General features: G+C 33.8%; 2 protein-coding genes across 3 annotated transcripts in view; one reads left to right on the forward strand and one right to left on the reverse strand.

Annotated features, from left to right (window-relative positions):
- Positions 1 to 630, forward strand: part of LOC145688214 (uncharacterized) — an 84,091-nt gene extending 83,461 nt beyond the window's left edge. For both annotated transcript variants that reach the window (XM_081762118.1, XM_081762120.1), the window contains exon 4: positions 269 to 630. In XM_081762118.1, the coding sequence (XP_081618244.1) occupies positions 269 to 501 (233 nt within the window). In that variant the 3' untranslated portion in view covers positions 502 to 630. The remainder of the gene's footprint in view (positions 1 to 268) is intronic.
- A 140-nt stretch (positions 631 to 770) lies between these two features.
- The window catches only part of LOC145688213 (uncharacterized), a 392,276-nt gene continuing 369,231 nt past the window's right edge, over positions 771 to 23,815 (reverse strand). Inside the window, exon 11 of the mRNA XM_081762115.1 lies at positions 771 to 6,843. The gene's annotated coding sequence lies outside the window, so the exon portion shown is untranslated. The remainder of the gene's footprint in view (positions 6,844 to 23,815) is intronic.

A 23,815-nucleotide genomic window follows, 5' to 3' on the forward strand; every position in this document is an offset into this window, starting at 1 on the left:
TCTGAAGTGACGTTAAGCTTGCCCTCATAAATCCTTATAGATTTGGCACACTAACGCCATCTTGTATGCATAAGATTCTATACTTTCTGGATAACTTGATATTCTAACTTATTTCTCTCTTTTAATTTTAACATTTAACGTTTTCGCTATTGAGAAGATATTTACAAACCTAAATATTGTAAATCGATTTATTTGGGTTCACTATTTTGAATTCTTACACATTTCTTTTATCTACATGCACTGAAAGTTGTTTCTTATTGTTTTTCAGTGGAAACGTCGGAGTTGATGGTGATACGTGCCTGCGTCATGAAAACAATGGACTCTCAATGTGGAGTATTTCGTTATCAAGAGCATACTATGACCGGATGCATTCTTACTTGTGACTATGACGGGTGCAATTCTGCATCTCATTTTAATATATCATGCATTATGTTGATTCTTTCTATTTTAACTTTGTACTTTTGTAGTAAAGAATCATCAAACTTTCGTCCAAAATTTTAAAAGTTAATGAGTGCTACTTTTATCGATACTGAGACTGATGCGTTATTGGACGCTTTTGAGAATCCAGAGTTCTTTTGTATGTGTACGTGAGAAAGAGACGTATGAATAAATTTTGTGACTTTTAAATAATATTGGAGGTGCCTCGCGCTGAAGCTTAACCTAAGCAATGACCAATATAGTGTCAGAGATCCTTTTATTGAATTTCTTTTTATTTGAAACTATGAAACTGTATGCTTCAAGAAATGAAATGTCAAACTTTCATGATTTACCAGCCTTATCAAAGCTTTCAGTATTGTAATTTAGGTAATATAAGTAAAAAAGATTAACACTAGAAACCCTCTGATATATCTGCAGGGTAGGCCAAAGGTGACAAACTATCTAATCAGAATATTATTTATGCTTCTTAAGGATATCTAAATCTCAGTAACATATTTGGGAAGTAATCTATGGGTCTTCTGGAGAGTTTTAAAATTATATCATAGTTTTGAATTAGATATACGAATAATGTTCTGAAAGAATCGAACTGATGTTAAAATAATCAGAATGGTTAGCGTGGCCGCTATGTAACTTGGCAACCAATGGTAATGGATTGTAATGCATACGTGTAAACGAGTGAAAACTCCACTGACCTTGCCAGTTGGAAGTTGGTTGCTGCTAAGTGAGTATCTGTAGTCTGTGATCGTCATATTTTCAACTGAGCGAGTATAGCAAATCTACATTGTCGTAAATCTGTTATTGAAATGATTCATGTTCTGGAAGACCATTAACGAGCACAGTATTGAAAATTATTTTTTTAGGGGCTTCGATCATCATAGATTGGTGATTGACAATTCTAATAATAATACTTCTAATAATAATAATAATAACAATAATAATAATAATAATAATAATAATAATAATAATAATAATAATAATAATAATAATAATAAGCTAGGAGTTCACAAACAAAAGGGCTGAAATTTTAACAAGATATTTGCATAACGAATGCCGCATTAAAATTCATTCCGTGACTACTGTCACCAGAGTAAAAGGAGCATTGTACTGTAGTTGGTAATGACTTGTTTTAGACAGCCACCAAGAACTAGTTGCCCTAAAAATGATTATAACAGAAAGTGAGACGATTGGATTATAATTCGTAAACAACGTCTAAGTTATCCTAGTAGAAATCTTCTGGTGCAAAATATTATACGAAGGTGAGGGAAAGTTGCTGTAAGTTTAAAATATGTTATTTCTTTATTTTTATTTTTCAAAGGTGTCCATCATAAAGATGCTCTTCAATGCCAAACAATTACTAAGGAGCACTACTTCGATGTTCTCTGCTGCTAGCGAGATGCTCTGTGCTACTGATCATTGACAGTTTCATCGCTACAAACTAGCTGCCCATTTATCACATGGAGTGAAGAGATTTTCTGCAAAACTTTATTTCGTGCAGGTGACTGAATCACGTTGCAGTCCACATTTCTAGCACTGGGATTTCTGTTTGTCCAAAAGCGAAAATATTTTAGACTGTCAATTAGATTCCGGCCAATACGACGAGATAGAAACATAGCAATATTTGCTATTCTGATGTAGAATTTTGCAGAATATTTTAAAGGGAATAAATACTAAAAGAATTGCGTGAGATTTCATGGTGCTTAGTTCAAAGGAGGAATGTTACGTCCTTATTCTATGTACAATAGCTGATGTGCTTTTTTTTACTAAGTACAAAGGTATTTTTATCATATTATAGCTCGACACTTTAGGGACAGGGCTCTTCTAAATAAAAATACTGTTCTTTTTTAAAAATTGCAACATCAAGAAAACATACTAGATATGCGTCTAACCTTAGAATTTGTACGACAGGTTGTAATGTTCGAACTATTACAACTGCGAGATGGGATATGCGTGGGAACAGTAGAGCCCTTGGTTCGGTCGATGAAACAGTACGCGAGGGAGTAGTTTACACAGAACTCAGGTAATGCAGAATAAACAAGTGAACAGAAAACTTAAAAGACGTCTCATTGACGTCAAAAAGCACGTTATAAACATAGATTGCGTTGAATGCGATCATATCGTCAAGCTATAGGAATGCCACTTAAGTTATTCGAAAATTGGTCGATGTGTAATCGCCAAGCCGTGTCAATGTTCGGGCTGCCATTTATTTTTGATCGCCTGGTTGCTGTTCGTGGTTCTGTCCTCTGTTGCCATACCAATGAGCGTTTTCCGTAGACCTGGACTTACCTGGATAAGACGTTGAAGGACATCTCCAAAAAGGGATTACAGAATTGTTCCCAAATTGCTCGTCAGTCACAATGATGAGATGAGCATTAGGCACCGAGAGGTTTGGATGTCTCGTCTCGAAGACCTCACTGACGATCAGACGGTCATCCGCACACAAAAATCACTCACATACACAACGAAAATACGCTGGGTTAAATGACACTATACTTATTTATTAGAATACTATTAAAAAAGAAAAATAAACAAGAGAAACGATCACAACACTTAACACTGCACATGTATAATTATTTCAATTAATAAAATCACAATTTACTTTCTCACTGCATTATCGCCCTTGGTCACTTTATATATTAGAATTGAATATTATGATAATAATTTCACTAAATATGCTTTTCTCACACCATTAATGCACTTGGAAAATTAGCACTGGGGAAAGGTGCCACCGGTATAATCCCACGAAGAAATATAGTTGTTGCTCCAAACAATCCTGAAGAGTCGACACGAGTCTTCAGCAAAATTGCGTAGTCTCCAAAATGGAATAATAATGTTGGAGGGCGCGTTATAACTGGTACGCACAAGGTGTGTGAACCTGGGATTTACTAATTGGGGCTAGCCGTAAGAAAACGTCCTTCACCGACTAATAACTTATGCCCCTTAGCACAACATTATACTTGATGCTCGACGCGACGCACGTGGTTGCTGCCTCGAAACATGGAGTAACACTCCCCGAACTTAGAGTTTCGAGATACGAGCTGCATCATCGAAGAATCAATGTTAGCAGTTCATTTTCAAAAGCACTCAAGTTAAATCACCTCTATGTACATGCAAATCGAATATGGAAAAGAATTAATTTTAGTTCACTGGCCACGAAGCACAAGACATTGCGATAACTTGACCGTGAGAATGTTTAGATAACAAACTGGTAAAGGGATGTAGCTGGCGACGTTCAGGCTGTCGAACATCTGTTTAACTAGTATTTCCCTAAATGATTGAAAGATTCACTTAATTCAGTTCCAAATAGCCATAGAATATATACTGTACATATTAATAAGTCAGGTAGAAATACTAAGAAGGTTCGTCGCTCACTGAAACGTTCCCACCACAAACTAACGTTTCGGATATATTATATATATATATATGAAAAAATGATGAAAGACTTCTTTGTTCAATTGCGAGGGAAGAAAACAGTTCCCATCAAAGAAAGAACTTATAGGCGTCACGAAATAAAGTATAAATCGAAAAAAAATATTTTTGTCTTTCTAAAATATACAGAACGTCCACAAAGAATACTTCTTTAACCTGGTATTGTACACGTAAATTGATCTCAGCTCATACCGAGAGAGGAGTGGATATGTGCTGACAACAGAAATTCACGCGATGTGCGTTTTCTGAAACGGATTGTCACATGTAACAAAAATAATGTATTTTTCCAAAATCTAAATGTGCAAAAACAGTGATTGCGCAAGGACCAACTTCCAGAACACGTCGTCAAAGAGGACCATTTGGAGCATAAATTCATACTCTGTGTGTGGTGGAACGACAAGGGAGTAATTCACTTCAAGTTCTCTAATAACAGTCGTCATACCAACATACCTACCTTTGCTTCGAACAGTTCGAGCGGATGTAGGTTGCACTACGTCAAAAATAACCTACATTATTAAGTCGAAAAATCGTCATGCGGCAACAGTAGAGCGCAAAACCACAGTCGAATCGAAAAACACAACAAGAATTCAGGAACTTGGTGGCATCAAAGTGATGCCATACCCGGCATATAGTCGTGAACATATCACTTCCTAGCTGTTTCGATTCATTGCATACTTTCTGAAACAATGATGCTTAACCAACTAGCAGGGGGTGGAAACAGCAGTGAATGACTTATTTGTCTATAAGGACAAGACTTCGTATCGACGTGGAATCGAGAAACTGTCAGGAAAGTGGCTGCAGCCAATCCAGTGCAAGGGGATATACTTTGAATGTTAACCTGCTTTCATTTTATTGTACTAAATACTGGCATATTGTGTATCAGAATATTGCAAGACTTATGATTCTTCTGTATGTTCCATATTATGTTGGTTGGCACCTTGTTTATTACGTTTTTTCATCAGACAATGCCATTGTATTATTAACTCGCATACAAGCACGGTGGCACCAAATCCTTCAGAAGTACATTCAAAACATAACTGAACGATGCTATAACATACAAGGTCCATTCAATAAATAACCGGAAAAGATGAATAAAAAATACAAAACATCGACAAAGTTTGTATCTCTTTGTTACATTTTGGTGGTGTCCTAGAATTATTGTTAGATGAACCTGGCACGCTTGCGTTGCAAACAGGATGCTAGGACGCAGTGAAATAAGATGACGGCACCCTTCCAGATTTGCACCAATGTAGAGCAGCGGAATGCCATTGGATTTCTGTTAGATTATGGGTTGAAACCAATCGAAATTCACGTCGGATGGCAGTGGAATATGGTGAAAGTTGTTTAGGTCTAACACAATATCACTCACCGTAATACGCCTTTTTTTCCGTATCAACTCATCAACTCTCGCAATGTTGTTCTTTGTGACTGTACAGTCCTGGGCGTGGTGAATCTTCAACACTTGTTACACCCCGTTTGAACTTACCTGCTCACTCGTACACTTGTCTTCGACTCAAACAACTTCATGATATTGTACTGCCATCCGACGGTAAATTTCGATTGGTTTCAACCTTTCAGCTAACAGAAAACTAATAACACTCCGCTGCTCCACGTTGGTGCAAACCTGCAAGGATGCTACCATCTTGTTTTACTGATTCCGAGAATCCGGTTCGCGAGGCAGGAGTGCCGGACCCATCTCATTTATAGTTCTAGAACACCACCATAAAATAACAAAGAAGCACAAACTTTGGCGAAGTTTTGTATTTTTTATACAACCTTTCCGGTTATTTAGTGAATGGACCTTGTACAAAGGTTCTGGTTGCAGCACACGGGAATTTCATCCCACACCGATTTATCAAGATTCGAGATGTGCTTATCTACAATTATAGTTATATCTGTAGTCATGTAAGGAATGTGTTGTATAAATTTCATTTCATTCACACGTGTCTTTCGTGGTGTTTCAATTTCCACAATTAGCAGCATATACTTTAATTCATATATATACGGATTGGTCAAATGAAATCCGTTTACAGACAAAGTCTACGATAATACTCACGGTACTTAACTACACTTTATAAACAACGTGAAGATGTAAATGCATCCATGATGACTTTGTCACAGCATTTATGCTTCAGAAGAAGTCACCATAAGCGCTAAAACATCTAGCCCATTCTATGACCCATCCACAAATGTCGTCAAGTAAAATTTGAACAGCTCCCATTTAAAACGTTGACAGACAGCGGCCTTCATTCCGTCATCTGAGTGAAATATTAGACTTTTTAATGTCTCGTTTAGAGAACCAAACATATGAAAGTCGCAAGGTGAAACGTGAGGGTAAGGAGAGTGACGTAAAATTTTGCCAATTTCTTCATTAGTCTTGAGCCTCGCGTCCAACATGGGAACATGCATTAACGTACAATACCACATAAGTCAATTCTTTTTAATAGATAAGTGAAGATGGATAAAAGTCGCACAGTAGCGTTCGGCATTAACGGTTTCTCGTAGTTCCTTGAAGTCTAGCATGATTGGATCATGGTTATCAAAAGAGACGGTAACCGTGAGCTTCCATGCAGACGCTTGTGATATGAATTTCTTGAGGTATAAAGATCAGGGATGTTTCCATTGCACACTGGAAGATTTGGAACGTGGACCGAAGTAGTAACACCAGGTTCATCTGTAACAACAATACCCAACAAGAAGTCATCCCTCTCCAACTGGTAGTGCGACAAATGTTCAACAGAACACGCCATATACCCCAACTTTTCATCCTCTGTCAACATACTAAAAATCCACTCCACGTATACCTTGTTAGACCCCAGACTGATTCACAATCTTCCCCAGACAGTCGTCATACACATCCTTCATCAGACGAAAGAGTTCAGCTGGTTTACATCCTACAGCAGTTACGAACTATTGACAACACGTTGATCTAGTTTGAACGGGTTGTGGATGCATCACGTCACCTTTCAATGGTTATTCCTGCAATTACAAAATCATGAAAGGATTATATCTACTGTACATGAACAAGATCATACGCCTTGATATACCACCACAACTATAGATTCCCTTCATCACACCACACTGAACTTATGGTAAACAAACAAGTTGATTAAGCATCATATATATATATTTCATTGAGAAAATTTACAAGAAAAATGAACTGAAAAATTTCATTACATCACACTTTGGTTGCACTTTTACTGACGATTCTGTCAAACTGTCATTAATTTTAAGAAAAGCTTTTCTCGGACACTCCTACAAAATTTCAAGATTGATTTCCCTTCTTTCTCTGTAAGTAATATTATTTTAAATTATATTGCTAAAAAAAAAATATAATGTTGTTACGGGTGAGGTACTAGAAATACGGCAATCTATTCACACCAGAAAAATATCATACAACAGTGTCTCATATTATCTAGAATGTGGCTTTCCAAACTAAGGAAGCTATCAAAGTTATAATTTATTACTTAGTGAGTAAATGAACTCGAGACTGAGATGAACAACAAATAGACACAATTACCGTAGGAACATTTTACGATTAGTTTAAGGGTAAGCATCAGTGAAACACTTATTTGTTTCATCTCGAAGGTCTGGTTCTTGAAGAGAACATTATACGGCGTATCCTCGAACGGTTGTGAGTAGATGTTAAACTTGATTGAATCACGATATGGAATCAACATATAGAGTTATTTCTCAATAGACTCCTACATGTGAAAGCCAAAGTAAGACGATTCATGGAATGAAACTCGATAAAATTAAGATAAGAGAGCTGGACTCTCAGTAGTACATATCGTTAGAATAAGACCTATATAATATTAAAAATCAAATATGTTTTAAGTGTAAGTTTTAACGTAGTACTCTAATTGCACATGGTAGATTTAATTTTTAGTTTCGTTGTTCTAAATTATTCCGCCTTTGGCACTACCAATATTAGTCAGAACTTTGTGATGGGGTTTACTTCAGCGACAGATGGTTTAGTGCATTATTTTTGCTTGTTGACGGGTAATATGAATATTATCTTATATTTTTAACATTACATATTATAGTACATACAAATAGCAATAAAATAGCTTTCACAAGAAAATTTGCAGAGCTTTTAATTTATTCGTTTGATAATTAAATTTCCTGAGTGATATAATAGCAATTACAGTTACATGAACTATTGGTTTATGATTATATAAACTAGAAACATGATAGAAATAGTATTCATGTCCCTACCCTTATCGAAGTGCCTAAGACTTCTTCATTGTTGGTGACTTTGAGAATATCATTTGCGCAAAAGTGTTCGAGGAGAGAGTGACATTATTCTACAAAAGACAATCAACAGAGGTGGCTCGTAAGGTAAGTCATACCGGTAAAAAAAAAGTTATCGCTTAAACTAAGCAAAAATATTACATAGTGTATTAATTAATATATACAACAGGTAGTGCATTAAGAAAGTTTCCTTCTTTTACCTTCAAGTGAGAAGACTTTAATTTTTACCGACGTTACTTCCCACATGACCTGCTTCTGGTACTCAATGAGTTATACAGTAGTAGTATGGAACGGACAGATGTTGGTAAGAAAATTAAAAAGGGGTCTTGGGGAAAAAGAACCTTTTATTTCGTACCAGCCTATGCAACAATTGTGGATTATAACGCAATGAAAAAACGCAAAAATCAATTATACCGTGATGCCGTTTATTATCACAAACTAAAACGAGGATTTACTGTTGCGTTAACTAAAACTGTTACGAAATAAAGTCACAGGGAGCTCATTTGTGTCAGCCTTCGCAAACATTGAAAAGTATAATGCAACGAAAAAAACAATTATATACTATGCCGATTATCGCAAACTAAAACGCAGATTTTGTATTGTGTTGATGTAAACCGTTACGGAATGAGGCATCAGGAGCCTTTGAGCAGGGACAGGAGACTAGCGTTCATTGACTAGGGGACTCAGGGGGTCAATGATCTTTGACGTCCATTATCCGAGGTCTCCGGAGCCCAGTGGCGTGACATGACACCTTGACGATTGTTACATGTTACCGGTTGTTGGTGCTGCCAGTAAATCCAGGTTCTCAATATCAGAAAATATAGTGCTCACTTTTTCTTTCAATGTATCATCAATTTCAAAATACAGACGTCGGAAACGATTTTTTCCCTGTCAAATCCAACTTCATCTGCTCTTGACCTTTTTGAACAGTTTTCATCCTCAAGTTCTTCAGTGCTTTCCGTTTAGTACCAAATATAATCGAAATTGTCTCTCAATTATCTTAGATATTCAGTCATATCGTGATCCACTCTAACAGTCGAAGTAAAAAAAAAAATGAAATCAAAACTTTGAAAGTTGTGATAGTATCCTGCTGCTTAAAAGATTCAAATGTTATTAACTTACGAAAAGAAATGAAGCCTTGGAATTATTAAAAAGTATTTTTTGCTACAGTATGATTTATAACACGAAGTAGAGAAGTTGACAGGTTTTACTGTATGTACTCAAAAGTGTGCTGATATATAAAAAAATTCTTTTATAACATTAATTGCGTCATAATTATATTGATTTAATTTTTATTAAAGTTACATTTAATTTTTCTAGAATCTTTTGAACCATTTGTTCTCGATTGCTTTCGATTTATCTTCCTTTGTAGTTAAAACTACAGTGTTAATCTGAAGATAATATTAACTTCCAAAAAGTAACAGTGTCGGGTGTGTACCACGTAAAGGAGTTTTGTTTGTGAGGTGTGATATTTTCTTAATTATTAGTTAAAGCGGTAGTAGTAGTTGATTTTTATCGCTTTCGGTTTTAGTAGCAAGATTAGAGTGAAGATGGAATATACGCTTGAGACCCTTAATTGATTACAAAATAATAATAATAATAAGTAAAATATAATAAAAAATAAAAACGCTTCTTGCTGTTACCGTTTTTATTCTATAATACGTTAAAACTGGAAGTGGTTTATTTCTTACTTCCCGCTTGAATAAGTTTGTGCCTGCTCCTAGAATGCTAAATTGATTCCATAAAACGTTCTCTCGCTTTCTCTTAGCATTTTTGCTCTATGTAGCTCAATGTAAAGACCAGAGATGGTGAGAGTCAATGAAAACTTGATCCATGACCCACCATAACCTACCACTCACCGTGATCCACTCTGACCCACCACCCACCAAAACCTATCGTCATCAACTCTGACCTATGATCGACGCCCACTTCTCCACTGACTAAAGATTTTAACCTGTAATAAAACAAGGACCTGTAAACTTATCAGTAATCGGAGTTTGAATTTCTACGGTCAATCGCTCAAGCGCTGCTCTTACAATATCGGTTTATCTTACCTTTACGATATAAAATGGTAAAGTGTTTGACATGGGCTATATTATAATGAATTTCAATTTAAGTATCATATATATATATCTGATAATTATTTCCTTGTTGAAATACAGATACGTTTCAGTGGAAAAAAGAATCAAATTTGAAAGTCTGAATTCAGGTTAAGGTAGGCCAACGTAAATTAAAAAAGTGTAAAATTCAACTGTCTCGAAAGCCAAATAGTAAATTCTGTTGCTATTATTACAATATTACAAATATTAATATCCTAATGTGCCTGTTCTTTTTTCACTTAGATATACTCATCCCAGCTAAGTAAAAAGAAACAAATGATAAAGAAAGAAAAATAGATGCCTTGAAAGGAAGACGTAGACAAATTAATCACTGTTCAGAAGAGGCTGTCTACAATGCACCAAGAAGAGTGGGTCGGGGGGCAGAGTGGGTCGCAGTGGGTTACGTCCTGTTGACGCGAGATTCATTCACAAATCTTGACCCACGACCCACTCCATCTGTGGTAGAGAGAATAATTGAATCACTGATTGGAAAAAGGGAATAAGTGCATCAGACCTAAGTTTTCAAAAACGCTAAAAAACCTTCCCGAGGCGTTGTTTGTACTTGTTGCAAAAAGTGTATAATTGATTACTTGTAGCAAAAGAACTAACAAACACTAAGACAAGAAGGAGAATCTTATATTGTAGCACTGCAATTGGTTAAATAAGCTTAAAAATGGAAAAAATATTCCCTTTTTCCAATCAATTAGAGTTGGACGCAATTGTAATTGTGTGTAGGGCATGTAATGTGCAGTTTATGATAGAAAGCTATGAAAATATACATGCTGAATACAATGTTGTACGTTAATCTTGGATATATGTATCCGAACTATCACGTATGTTAGGCTTCTAACACTGTTACTGTCACCGTTCGATTTTTTTTTTTTTTTTTTTTGTAAAGCACATGTTATTCGTACAGCAAGAAAAGTAATACAATAGACAGCTGGAAAAATACGTAGCAAAATACGTAGTCAAAATAGAATGACTTTACATAGGGTCCTATCCGTCTGCATCTTCGTCTTCTGCAGTTTCTTGGTCAGTGGTTTTCCATGAACAAATCATCCTATAAAACTTTTTGTATTGGTCAGGTATGCATTTGATGATTTGTGAAGAATCGTTTATCTTTTTCTGATTGATCGGGACTTGCCAATCGTATGCCTTTGACGTTGGCAGTGGAACGTTTGTGACATTACTTTTGAGTAATCGAAAAATATCAGTTCTTAGTTCATTGATAAACTTATGAGCTTGCACATAACCTAGAGATTCTGCTTTATAAACATTCTCTATATTTACTTACTTGGAATTTCACTGTTTTGTCCACAATGCTACCTGAAGATTTCTTGTAAAACGGTTACCACCAATGTTTAAAATCTAAGATTTCTTCATTGACAACTTCGTAAACTTGAAATGGAGTATCAGTATTTCTTGCATTCGTAATCATGTGGTTATACTGTGCTGGTAAATAAATACGATTGTGTCGTTTGAGTTCTCGTTTGATTATAACAAAATTTCGGTCACATGGTAAAAACTGTGACCTCTGACTGACAAATATTGCTGTACAGTGGTAAAGCGTTATGACACGATCAGACTGAAAAGCATTAATGTCATTGTATGATTCCAGTTTTGGTATTGTATGATCACCACTTGTATCACTGAAAACACGTAAATCTGTAACTGATTGGGCCAAATATTTCTCTATAGATTGTGCAATGCGAAGACAATGCGAAGTATCGTAACGTCAGCAGAGGGCTCTAATGGTCGTCTACATACACACAGTCTCACAGTTGTGGTGGTATCCTATTGTGATTGGAAGAATGAAATAAGAAACGTAGTTATTCCCTTTTTCTAATCAGCGAGATATTTTGTCTTCTACATTTGTCATATAGAGTTGCCCAAACATTCCTATTTTCTACTCAACGATGTAACTATCTCAAAGGAACACATCTGCTATCTCAGGTTAAAATCGCAAAAAATTGTACTTATTCCCTTTTTCCAATCAGTGGTTCAATTTGTAGCGGATTTCTATAATTTCTAGAATGGAAATGAAACGTATCGTTGAGATGTCTACTCGGTTGTAGAAAACCGTTTATCTATTACTATTTATACTCTTAGTGATCAATGTTAAAACCGGAAGAGTTTGATTGTCCGTAATTTCCGTTTTTAATAGAGATTAGAGTTGAGATGGAATATATTCTTAGGACATTTAATCGATTGCAGAAACACTTCTCGCTATCCTTTACCGTCTTCACTTTAGGACGATCAAAATTAAAATTGGAAGGGGTTGATATCTGCCACTTCCAGTTTTGATCTTATTTGAGTTTAGTTTCACTTCAAGTAGCGAGACTATATGAGACATACACCTACAGTTTAACGTGGACTATGAACCACGTGAAATTCAGCAGGAAATTGAACTCGGTTCTCCCACGCAGAAAGCGCGTACGCTAACCCTTTAGTCATGAGGTGCTCCCATTTCCGGTTTTAATAGAGAGACTACAAAGGAGATGTAACATATTCTTAGGAAGATTAATAATTGCGAGAACAGGTTTACTCGCTATCTGTAATCGTTTTCACTCTAACAATCAACGTTAAAATGGGAATTGGTTGATTTCTACCACTTCCCATTTGAATAGGGGTTAAGACAGAAGATTGTACCTATCCTTAGAAAGCTAAATCGATTTCATGAAACGTCCTCTCGCTATTTCTTAGCGTTTCTGCTCTATGTAGACCAATGTTGAAACCATAATTTGTAGTCGATTTGTACCATTTCCGGGTTTCGTACAGATTTACTAAATGTGCTGCTGAGACGCTTAAAGATTGTAGCAAACAGTTTATCTCTATGTATTACTGTCTCTACTCTATAGCGATCAACATTAAAACCGGAAATGGATTTTCTGCCAGTTCCGACTTTAATGCAGAGACTAGAGTTGAGATTAAATGTATTCTTGGGATGCTTAATCAATCGCATCGAAAACCGCATCTCGCTATCTTTTACCGTTTTCACTCTATAACAATCGAAGTTACAAACGGATGTATGTAATTTCTTTCACTTCCGGTTTAAAAGATCATAGTGAAGATGAAATGTATCATTGGAACTAAGGATGTTACAAAATAGATGATCTGCCTATAGAACAAAATCCTAAAGCCATACGTCACAGTTTCACCACCCCTACTGCGCTCGCTACGCCCAATATGATCGTAATGTTTTGAGCCAACATTCATGACGGGAACGACATGGCCAATCGACGAGAGTAGACGTGCGTTGCTCGGTTGTTTATTGGCTTCATTGAGTTAATAGGATGAAGATCCATATGGACAGCTTCTCTACTTTATTACACCCTTGATTGAAACGCTTAATTGATTGCAGAAAACCGATTCTCGCTAGCTGTTATCGTCTTCATTCTATAACGAGTGATTTGAACTACTTTCGGTTTCAGTAGGGAGATTAGAGATGAACTATACACTGTAAAAAAATCGTTATTTCAATGACATGCCTGTGTGTTAACGCGTTTGTGTTAAAATATAACACAAATAGGTGGTTAGAACAACTCACTCTCCATTTGGAGCTGTGTATCAAATGCCGGTAGTTGAAATGACACACAGTATGCGTGTTAAATTAACACAAGTGAGGAATCTTTGGTGTTGTTTTCTGCGTGATTGCCAAATATGTTGGGCATCTAATTATAAAGGCTTATGAATTGAAACTACATACAAACACAATAGAAAGAAATACTTAAACAAATCCAGCTATATTCAAATTTCAATATGCAAACCGCGCGATGTGTTTTCAGTTGTTACACATCATGTTTCTGAAGAAATATGTCTATAGCGAGAAACAACACCGTATTCGTGTGTCACTTCTCACTACATTAGAGGTCACCAATCAACACCGGGGACTACTTCAAAAATGGAGGAAAACAAGTAGAAACACTATTAAGAATCAATCATATTATTAGTGCTGTGAGGTGGAAAATTCTAGCTCATAGTAACTTATTAACTCTTGTGATTCTTTATTTTTTAACAAATTATCAAACCTCTTACCACCATCTTGACACAACTTAGTTGCATTGAAGTATCCTGTACCCTTATCCGCAATCAGTTTAAAATCTCCAAAAATGCCATACCAATAATTGTCTTCAATATGTTCCTAAAATAGCGTTTAAACTATTCATAATACTCGTATTTATTGTTTAGAAAATATTTTTTAACTTCATTTCGTTACCAGCTAGTTTTACTGTATGAGTTTTTGAAGTGGCCCGAATTCGGTCCACTTAGCTTGATATTGTAGTATTCTAATATTTCATTTGAATCTTTATTTTCTAACCATTTTTTAAATCTACCTCCCATTGCACACAATTTAGTAGCATTGAAGTAACCTGTGTTCTTATCTATAATCAGTTTAAAATCACCAAAAATACCATACCAATAGTTATCTTTAATCTGTTTGTAACATATTCAAACTTTTATTCATACTAACCTTTTATGGTTATTATTCCATAAAAGACAACATTTATATTTACATTACAACATTGCTTTTATCTATCCAGCTATTATGTAAATCATCAAATCCTAACCATTTAACGTATACTTTGTCATCTTTCTTTTTCAACACCTTTTCTACCAAGTATTCATTTTTATGTTTCGTCTTTAATAATTCTGGTTCGTAAAATCTACCTTGCACATCTTCTTTTTCTAAATCTTTAATTCTATACGTAGATAGAATAACTTCGCTAATAACATATACTTCTGTTGACCAATTAGGTATATATCCTTTCTCAAATAACCCTTTCGATTTACTTATACGAACATAATCACCAATCTTATACTTCGGCTTAACATGCTTATATTCTTTCTTATACACTTTATCCAATATTATTTGCTCATTCTTTTTATTAACTTCTATAGGATTTAAACCAATTTGTTCTATGCACGCAATTATTATACACGCTAATTCTGTTGGCAATATCTCTATCAATTTATAATTTGCTTGTGTTGTAAATTTCTTCCACGTGTGTTGTTTAAGTGTTCTATTGAATCTCTCAACAACAGAAGCTTTCTTACCACTATAGGTTGAGTAATGATTAATTTTATATTTCTCCATCAACTTCTTAAATTCTTTATTGCAAAACTCTTTGCCTTGATCAGTTTGTAAGTTACTAGGTAGTTCTCGTTCTTATTATAGATTCAAAAGCTTCTGTAACATTCTTACCACTCTTATCTTTAACAGGAACAGCAAACGTATATTTTGAGAATACATCTATAATCGTTACCCTTTGTTTAACTTGGAGACAACTTTTAACACACCACCATCCATTTCTACAAGATCAGCTTGCCATAAATCATCTATACCTTTAGCAATAACACTTAACATAGGGTATTTTTTCTGGAATGTTTGTGAATTTCTTCTATAATGTCTTCTCTAATACCTTTACCTTCTTCTAGTCAATCTTTCTTTTTAAAGAATTGAGATTTAGTAACACCACATACAGAACAAACACCTTTCTTAATATATCTTCCATTCTTTGTTTGTGCTATTCTAATGGTATTTTTCTTCCTATCTGTTGATTTCTTACATTTAACACAATACATCCTGTTTATTATACAGAAATTTAAAATTCATCATTACCTAATACTACACTCCTAACATTATCATCATCACTTGATATATTTTCATCTTCTCTTTCCATATACATAATAAGCATTAATAATTTGCCTTGTTTCAGATCAGAATCTTTGGATGGTCTAATTGTTAACTGATTATTCATATTAAAGTGTAATGGAAAACTTTCAACTAGAATGTCATTTAAAAATATGTGTCTATAAGATATGAATTGAGACTTAATTCTATATGCACTAACCTACCTCTATAAAGAAATTTGTAGGCAGCAGCTAAATTATATACAAAAAGACTGGTTTTTCAACATCATCATCTGCCAATCGACATGGTAATCCTACAGCTTCTTTTCGTGTAAACTCTTCTTTCGCTTATTCAAGCTGTTCTAATGTTACAACGTCTTGTTTATCGATAGCATTAGATACATTAACCAATCTTTTATTCTTAAAATCAAACCAGGATTATAATTTGATGTAAAAACTTCTTTTCTACTTTTAATGTTACCAAAAATATCCATATTTATTCTATACCACATGCTTTTTTTACGAAAGGTCTCTTTCTATATACATTACAACAAAAGATAATTGTCCTTCTTCCATAGCAGAATATTTATTTGATTTAATCGTAATTATATCGTTCTTGTTAAAGCTAAAAGGTAACTCTTCAATCAAAGTATCACCCAAATATATGTCTAGAAAATATCTGTCAAAGCTTAATTCCATATGCATTATTTGACCATTATAGAGAAATTTGCAGCCATTAAAGAGAGTAAATATTCTAAAGATTGGCTCCTTAACGTTTTTAGCTCTCAATCGACATAGTAGAGGTATAGTTTCTTTTTGCATTATTAATTTTTCGGTGTCTTTCTTCAACATTTCAGTCTTCTTATGTAGCATACATCTTAGCATCAATCGCATCTTCCGTGATGTGTCTTGTAACGTTTTTAACACATCTTCAAATTGTTTTCTATCGTTTTATAATTGACTATTAATATTGGCTTCTAATGATTTAAGTTGTTTTACGTTAAGAACATTATTTAAATTATCTAATAGTTTTAATTTATCTTCACTAGTACTAATATCACTTATCCTACTTTTAACATTACCAAAGATATATATACAAAATTGTAACTATTTAACAGCGAGAACAGTTATACGAGCTCCTCCAAAATCAATCAAGTTACCATCCTCATCTCGAAATGAAACTTTGAAATTTTTAAATTTGTTGTGATGTATTGGGAAAAATATTTTTTCTGTAGGCTCATTTGTAGGCCAGAAATATCAATATACAGTCAACCATACATTTTAAATAATTTACTATTTTTAATTAGCACCTTGTTGAAAACCTGCATCATCAGCAGTTAATGTATCGAATTGTTTAGCGGTATCTTTCTAACACATACCTAATTTCAAATGTGTATCAGTAACATTGCGGGAATAATTTAACAATGCTTCAAGGTATGCACGATAAGGATAAAATACCGATGAAGTAATTTATCATTTAATGAAATGTCAATTTGACTAAATAATGAATTAAGAAATTATTTGGTGGTGCTACTACATCATTTTCACCTAAAGATGTATCATCGGGTTTTGTAAATCTACAACGAACATAAAGATATGCCGTATGAATAAATTCACCTGTAATAAAAAAATCAATAGGACCATCAGAAGTTAATGTTGAAATTGGTCGAAATTTATCAGTGATTGAAGATTCAATTACAGTTTGTGCCATTGGTGTACTAAATAAATTCAAATCATTGGTGCAACATTCTACACTGTCTGAATTAAGTAATGGCATTATGAGAATATATCTCTAATCACGACTTATTTTCCTTTTTCCTTTTCGTTTGTGCGCTTACGTTTTGTTGGAGTTCCAACCTTACAATTCCTGGAGCTTTATGTTTGCGTGCCCGTCTCTTATCACTTCCAGTTAGTAATTGGCCAACTTTGTTAATAGCTTTTGTATTTAATGTTTCACCAGCTTCTTTTAAACATGCGCGAACAGATTCTTTAAATGGTTTATCTTCTAATACAACACCCGCTACTTGTATTCCCGTTTGTAATACTTAACGACCTAATGTTTTTGCACCTTGTTTAAGAAATCGTAATGTAAAACGAAATAATCCTTGGAAGAAACTACCTATACCGCGACCCCGTTGATATACAGGTCCTGAAAAGTATGGGATACCACGTCCGTAATGTCTAAGTTTCATTTTTTAATGAATTATATTTTAGGAGAGCGCTTAAAATGAAGTATTACACTCATTGTTCTAGAACGAAATGGCGAATTTTGCCCTGCATGGTCTTTTAGTAGTGTTGAAGGAAAATTTTGCAAGAGGCAAATAATTGATTATCTTGAAGTGTTATTGTTCGCACTTTACTGTATTTAATATTTGATATTTTGCAATACGTAATAATGTTTTTTGTATCTCCTAAAAACTGATATTGTATTATATCAGTATAAATAAAAATTTGATGTGGATAACAAATATCAACGTACGTTTGTTTAAATCCGCGAGAATGAAGTACAAGATTTTTATTTTCAGGAAAACCTAAATGTAGTCTAATGTTGGTGACAATGTAACCGATTCAATGCGTTTACTACATTCTGGTTGCACAACAATTTTTTTATATCTTTTGATACGTTATTTAATTCATCAGTGATATGATGTACGGTCGGATAATATCCACTTATAATTTTACTTTTCTACAGTTCAGCATTCTTTAGTTTTTACCACCAGTTTTTACAACTTTTTCAGCATCGGTAACATTATAACATGTTAAAAGAACATGTAATTCACTTAATCCTATATACCGATAAGTTTGTGATAATTTGATATTTTAGTTTGTTTATAAAATGTGACGGATTATTTTTAGGGTACACATCAATGCTATCATTTGAAACTAGTGTCATTTAAAAACTATCTATACTTTCAGAAATCGGTTTCGTTTAAAGTTGTGTCATGTTTGAAGTTTCAAATTCAAATGGCAATTTTAAACCGTGTTCATGTTTTAAATTTACTTCAGTCGTGTTTAAATTATTTTTCAACTTTAACATAATGTGCTGTGTGAAATAGAAAACTTTTTACACGTCCATGTTGAATATTATACGCACTAACTTTATGTAGTATCGGACTAATATTTTCTAGTTTTACTATACCAACACAAACATTAATAATGTCTGGTATATACGAAATTAGATGGAAATTTTGCACGTGTTATTAATGGAACTTCAGCATTAGATTTTTAAAAAAAAACTATCTCGAAACTCAGTTGTATTTTCACTTACAAATCCAAGTAAATCTTGTAATCCATATCATACCAATTATACATTGATCTTTTAAAGAATGCTTAATGATAATTTGATTTTTATTTTTATACTATTTTAACATGCGTACATGTTCAATAATCATCTCAAATAGATTGAACGGAAGAATAATATCCTGGTGTTATATCAATATTAATTTCAAGTTCATCAATGATGGTTTGAATTACATTTTTCTTTTACACGAAGATAAAGCTAAATGGTATATTAAGTTGTTAATGCAACATACCATTCTTCCTTACTTAAGTGAAAAGGTTTGCAAGCTTTACTGTAAATGATGAAGCTGTATTACTAAAAATCTCACTACTAGCCTTTGAAGGTAGAGTAACATTCAAATCATGTTTTATCATTGAACTAATTTTGAAGACTGAACAGGACTTGTTTTAATCCTCGAATTCATACGTGACGGATAGCCTAACCATTCTACATACATCACACCTTTCTTTCGTTTTAATACTTTTTCAGTTAAAAAGTTTTGTTTGAACTAAGATTTACTGTTTGTAATTCTTGTGTATAAAATACGCCTTTAATTTCTTCCCAATTCCAATCTTTTCATTTATACGTAATAAGATTTATCGGAATACATTTACCAATAATAAAAATTTCTTGCGACCATTTTGGTGAATATCCTTTTCCTAACATGTTTGTATTTACTAACACGTACATAATCACCCGGATGAAATTTACATGTTAATTTTTTATTCATTTTATCCGGGTTCAACGTATTCCAAACTTGATCTATTAGAATCATTTACATTTGCAGGTACCATTTTAATACTACTATGATACGTATGATTGTAATTTGTTACAAATTGATTTAAATCATCTATATAACGGTATGTATTTTGAACAGTAAAATAACGATGCAATTTTCTTTTAAATGTTCTTAAAAATCGTTCTGCTAATGCACATTTAATTTCTGAGTGCACACTATAATGATTAATTTCATATTTAAATGAACCTTTTACATGATAATTATAAAATTCTGTATCTAAATCAATTTGTACGTTAAACACGGGTAGTTTAAATTTTTCAAAAAAATTGTGATTGCTTTTTGCCATTTCAGGATCTTTTTTGTTTTTAAAGGAACACATTACGCGTACCGTAAAAATATCTATGCAACATAAAGAATAATTGTTATACTTTGCAATATTTTGCATATCTGCTAAATCCATTTGTAATGTTTCATTCGGTGCACTAACATAATTTTTACGTTCAAATACTACGTGCTGGTGCATGTAATGTGCATTCATCTTGAAATGCTAACCAATCATTAATTTTCTTTTTTGATCTTGATTTCAGTTGTAATATTTCAATACTTGATAAAGAAGCAGGATATAGTATAATCATATATAATATAGGATATAGTATAGTATAATCATAGTATAATTTCGACAATTTTACGCTTTTCATATTTTATAATCTTACCCATTTTTAAATATATTTGCTACTATTGACGGACTTAGTAATTTTTTAACTTTACTGTGTGATTTTACTATTGGTGTAAAAATAAATTCTTGCGGCACATTAAGATCATCTAAAACTTTTAAATTCATGAATGCCTATAGGATTTCTTGAATATTTCCGTGTACATACATCATTTATGATATCTGTTATATTAGAACCTGGTATTGTTTTTCCTTGAATACATACTGTTCCGAATTGATCCCAATAAATTTTATCGGAACTATTTAACTGTTTTTGTAGTACATCTGTTTTCCTTCGTTTTTTCAGGATTTTCTGAAACTACTTAAGTATAATTTAAATACTGTTGTAATGTTTGTTGGTAATTTCCATTTTTTATGAATGTTTAAATTTATATTAAAATTAAAGGATCGTTACGTTTTAAAATACTATTCTTCATCTAAAGGCGATTGATGTGAATTTATTTATTTCATATATCCATGCATTTGTTGCATAGCATTTTCAAGAACTGATATCATTTTACGACATTCCGACATAATTACCTTCCAAATAAACTATTTGCTACTGCACCAAGTAATAGTCCTAAGATTAATGGTAAAAAAACATGTTTTTGTAATAAAATTTCCTTTTCCTTCTTAAGTGATGTACGTTGCTCAGATAAAGCGCGCAAAATCTTTTTATGTCTACTTAAACGTTGCTTCTGACGCGAATTCAACGGAATGTTGCGTTTTATTGTATTTTAGTAACTTGTAAAATAGTACGTCTTAAATCACCGGATGCATGTTTATACTTTGTTTTCCCTTTGCACTTTTGCATTTGCACAAGGCACGAAGAGTATCAATGTGTAGTTTCACTTCAACATCTTGAACTAAAGTAGACGTAAGCTACTGAATTATTGTCTTTTACATTTGCATATATATGCAGTGTTTCACCACGAAAAATTTTGTATGTAATGCATAATTTCTGCGTCAAATAATAAGTGTGAGGTTCACGTGTTACATCTTTGAACACATTCGCGACTTGTTTACTATACCGTGGCATAATTTGTCTATCTAAATATTGTATTTGTAATTTCTAACGCGGATTTTTAAATACTATAATGTGCATCTAAACTTATATCACGTTGATGTTTCCCTTTCGGAAATAAATTTTGTAGAATGAAATAACAGTTAATTTTTATGATGTGCATATTTTGTAAATAAGTTTGCAACATCTCTATTTGTTTCAGACATTAAATGATCTAATATTAATAATGAATTTTCTTGTATTTCAAAATTATTCATTATGTGGAATTCCTTCTACATATCGAATTTGTACACTTCAGCCTAATTCGATATTACTGCACCGTAACACCATACAATTGCATTAAATTTCATAGTAAATATTTTGTTCATTTCATTCAATAAACTATTTACAAAACAGGTTTTACCTGTACGTGAAGGACCAGTAATTAAAATAGTATTGGGATGTCGAAACTTTAACATCTTTTAAAATGAATGCATACAAAAATATTTTATATATGCACATTCTTACTCACTGGTGATACGATTATTAATGCACTTTTGCATTAATGTTTGCGAGCTTTTGCATGAAGCGAATGAATAAATACAAAAATAAATTAATAAATAATTAGTATCATCTCACGCAGTATGTTCTTATGAGCTTCTGTAGGAATATTAATGATTTGCACTCGCACGTTTAACGAGTTTCCAAAGGAAATGATCGAAAAAAATTGAACAGCAAACGAATCATTTGTAGGTTCACATCAGAGTGTTCTTATGATCTTCCACATGAAGCGATTTGTCAAACATCCACACATTATCACTTATAGGTTACGCTAAAATTACTGTACATAACCATGAGGTAAACTTCGTGTCTTTGGTATAGATCCGCCATTTTGTATGTCGTCAATTCATTTTCTTTTTTGTTTACCTCTTGATGGGTTTTAGTCTCTTTACGTTAAAAGATCTTGAACCCCATTTTTCACACAATACTATTTGGATTCTCTATAATTGATGAATTAATTTCATCAGTCACTAATCCATAGAAGCTCTCAGTTTATTTTTTGAGAAATTCAATCATTATTGTAATTCTCGTAATTTTGTGTATGTATCGACATTGCCCAGAGGTTTTTTTAAGCCTTGCACTGTAGTTTTTTTTAGCCCTAATCCAATGAACGTTTCAAACTCCCACCCTTCTTCTATTTCATCGGTCAGATCACCCAAATAGTTTCGAAGCTTTAACGGTGGTTCCTTTTCTTTTTTACACGTTAAAATACTGTCAGTGTCACAGTAAATTACGTAATCCGGTCCTACAGTTGTTAGCAAGTCATAATTGTAACCTGGCCCATGAGGTAACAAACCCGGTAAGTATGAGGTTGGAAAATTCTAGAGGAACATTCTCAGTTTCCAGTTCTTTATATATGAGAATTAGATGTTTGTCACCAACTGGAATAACACTATGAAGCTCATATATCGGTGTTATAGGATACCTACGAAATTCTCCCCCACTATCAATAATCACACAGGGCGTCATATCTGTACGTTGCTCCCATTTACCGCAAAGGGAATTGAGGTACTACTTCGAATATTGCCTAAGTCGAGGGTTCGTCCTTGTTTTCTTTATTCAATCTTATGGTTTCATGGGCATAATAATGGTCAATATATTTTTGTTTATCTTCAGTTTTGCACCAAGCAGGATAACCTGAGGCTTCCTGCTTCATTTGAAGAAACTTATTCACATCGTTCCTCAATAAAGTAGGTGAAGTCCAATCTTCAAAACCAATCAACTCGAATTCCAAAATTTCATATATTTTGACGATATTGTAAGTTTTCAAGAGCACGGCGAAGCTCTGGTGTAAAAAAGTACCACTCATTTCGCGTTCATATTTGCTGTGTGTGCATTGAGGGCGCGGTGGCTCAGTGGTAGAGCGTTTACCTCTGGTGCTTGGGGTCCCGGGTTCGATCCCAGCCCGCGCCAAGTGAACTTTGTGGTGGACAAACACCGTGCTCGTGGGTTTTCTCGGGGTTCTCCCGTTTCCTCCCACTTTCTTCATTCCACCATTTCACTCATCTCTCATAATCACCGTCTCCTTTAGCTTAACCGGCATAACCGTGGGACGTAAAACTCAAAGATTTCATTTCATTTTTTCGCTGTGTGCAACTGTCAATAATTTCTTCTATACATGATTTGGAAAGCTCGAATAGTAATCGTCCTTGCGCCACGTACGGTAGAACGG

Source organism: Thermobia domestica, chromosome 6 (assembly GCF_964235325.1).
Source record: "Thermobia domestica chromosome 6, izTheDome1.hap1.1, whole genome shotgun sequence".
Lineage (NCBI taxonomy): Eukaryota > Metazoa > Arthropoda > Insecta > Zygentoma > Lepismatidae > Thermobia > Thermobia domestica.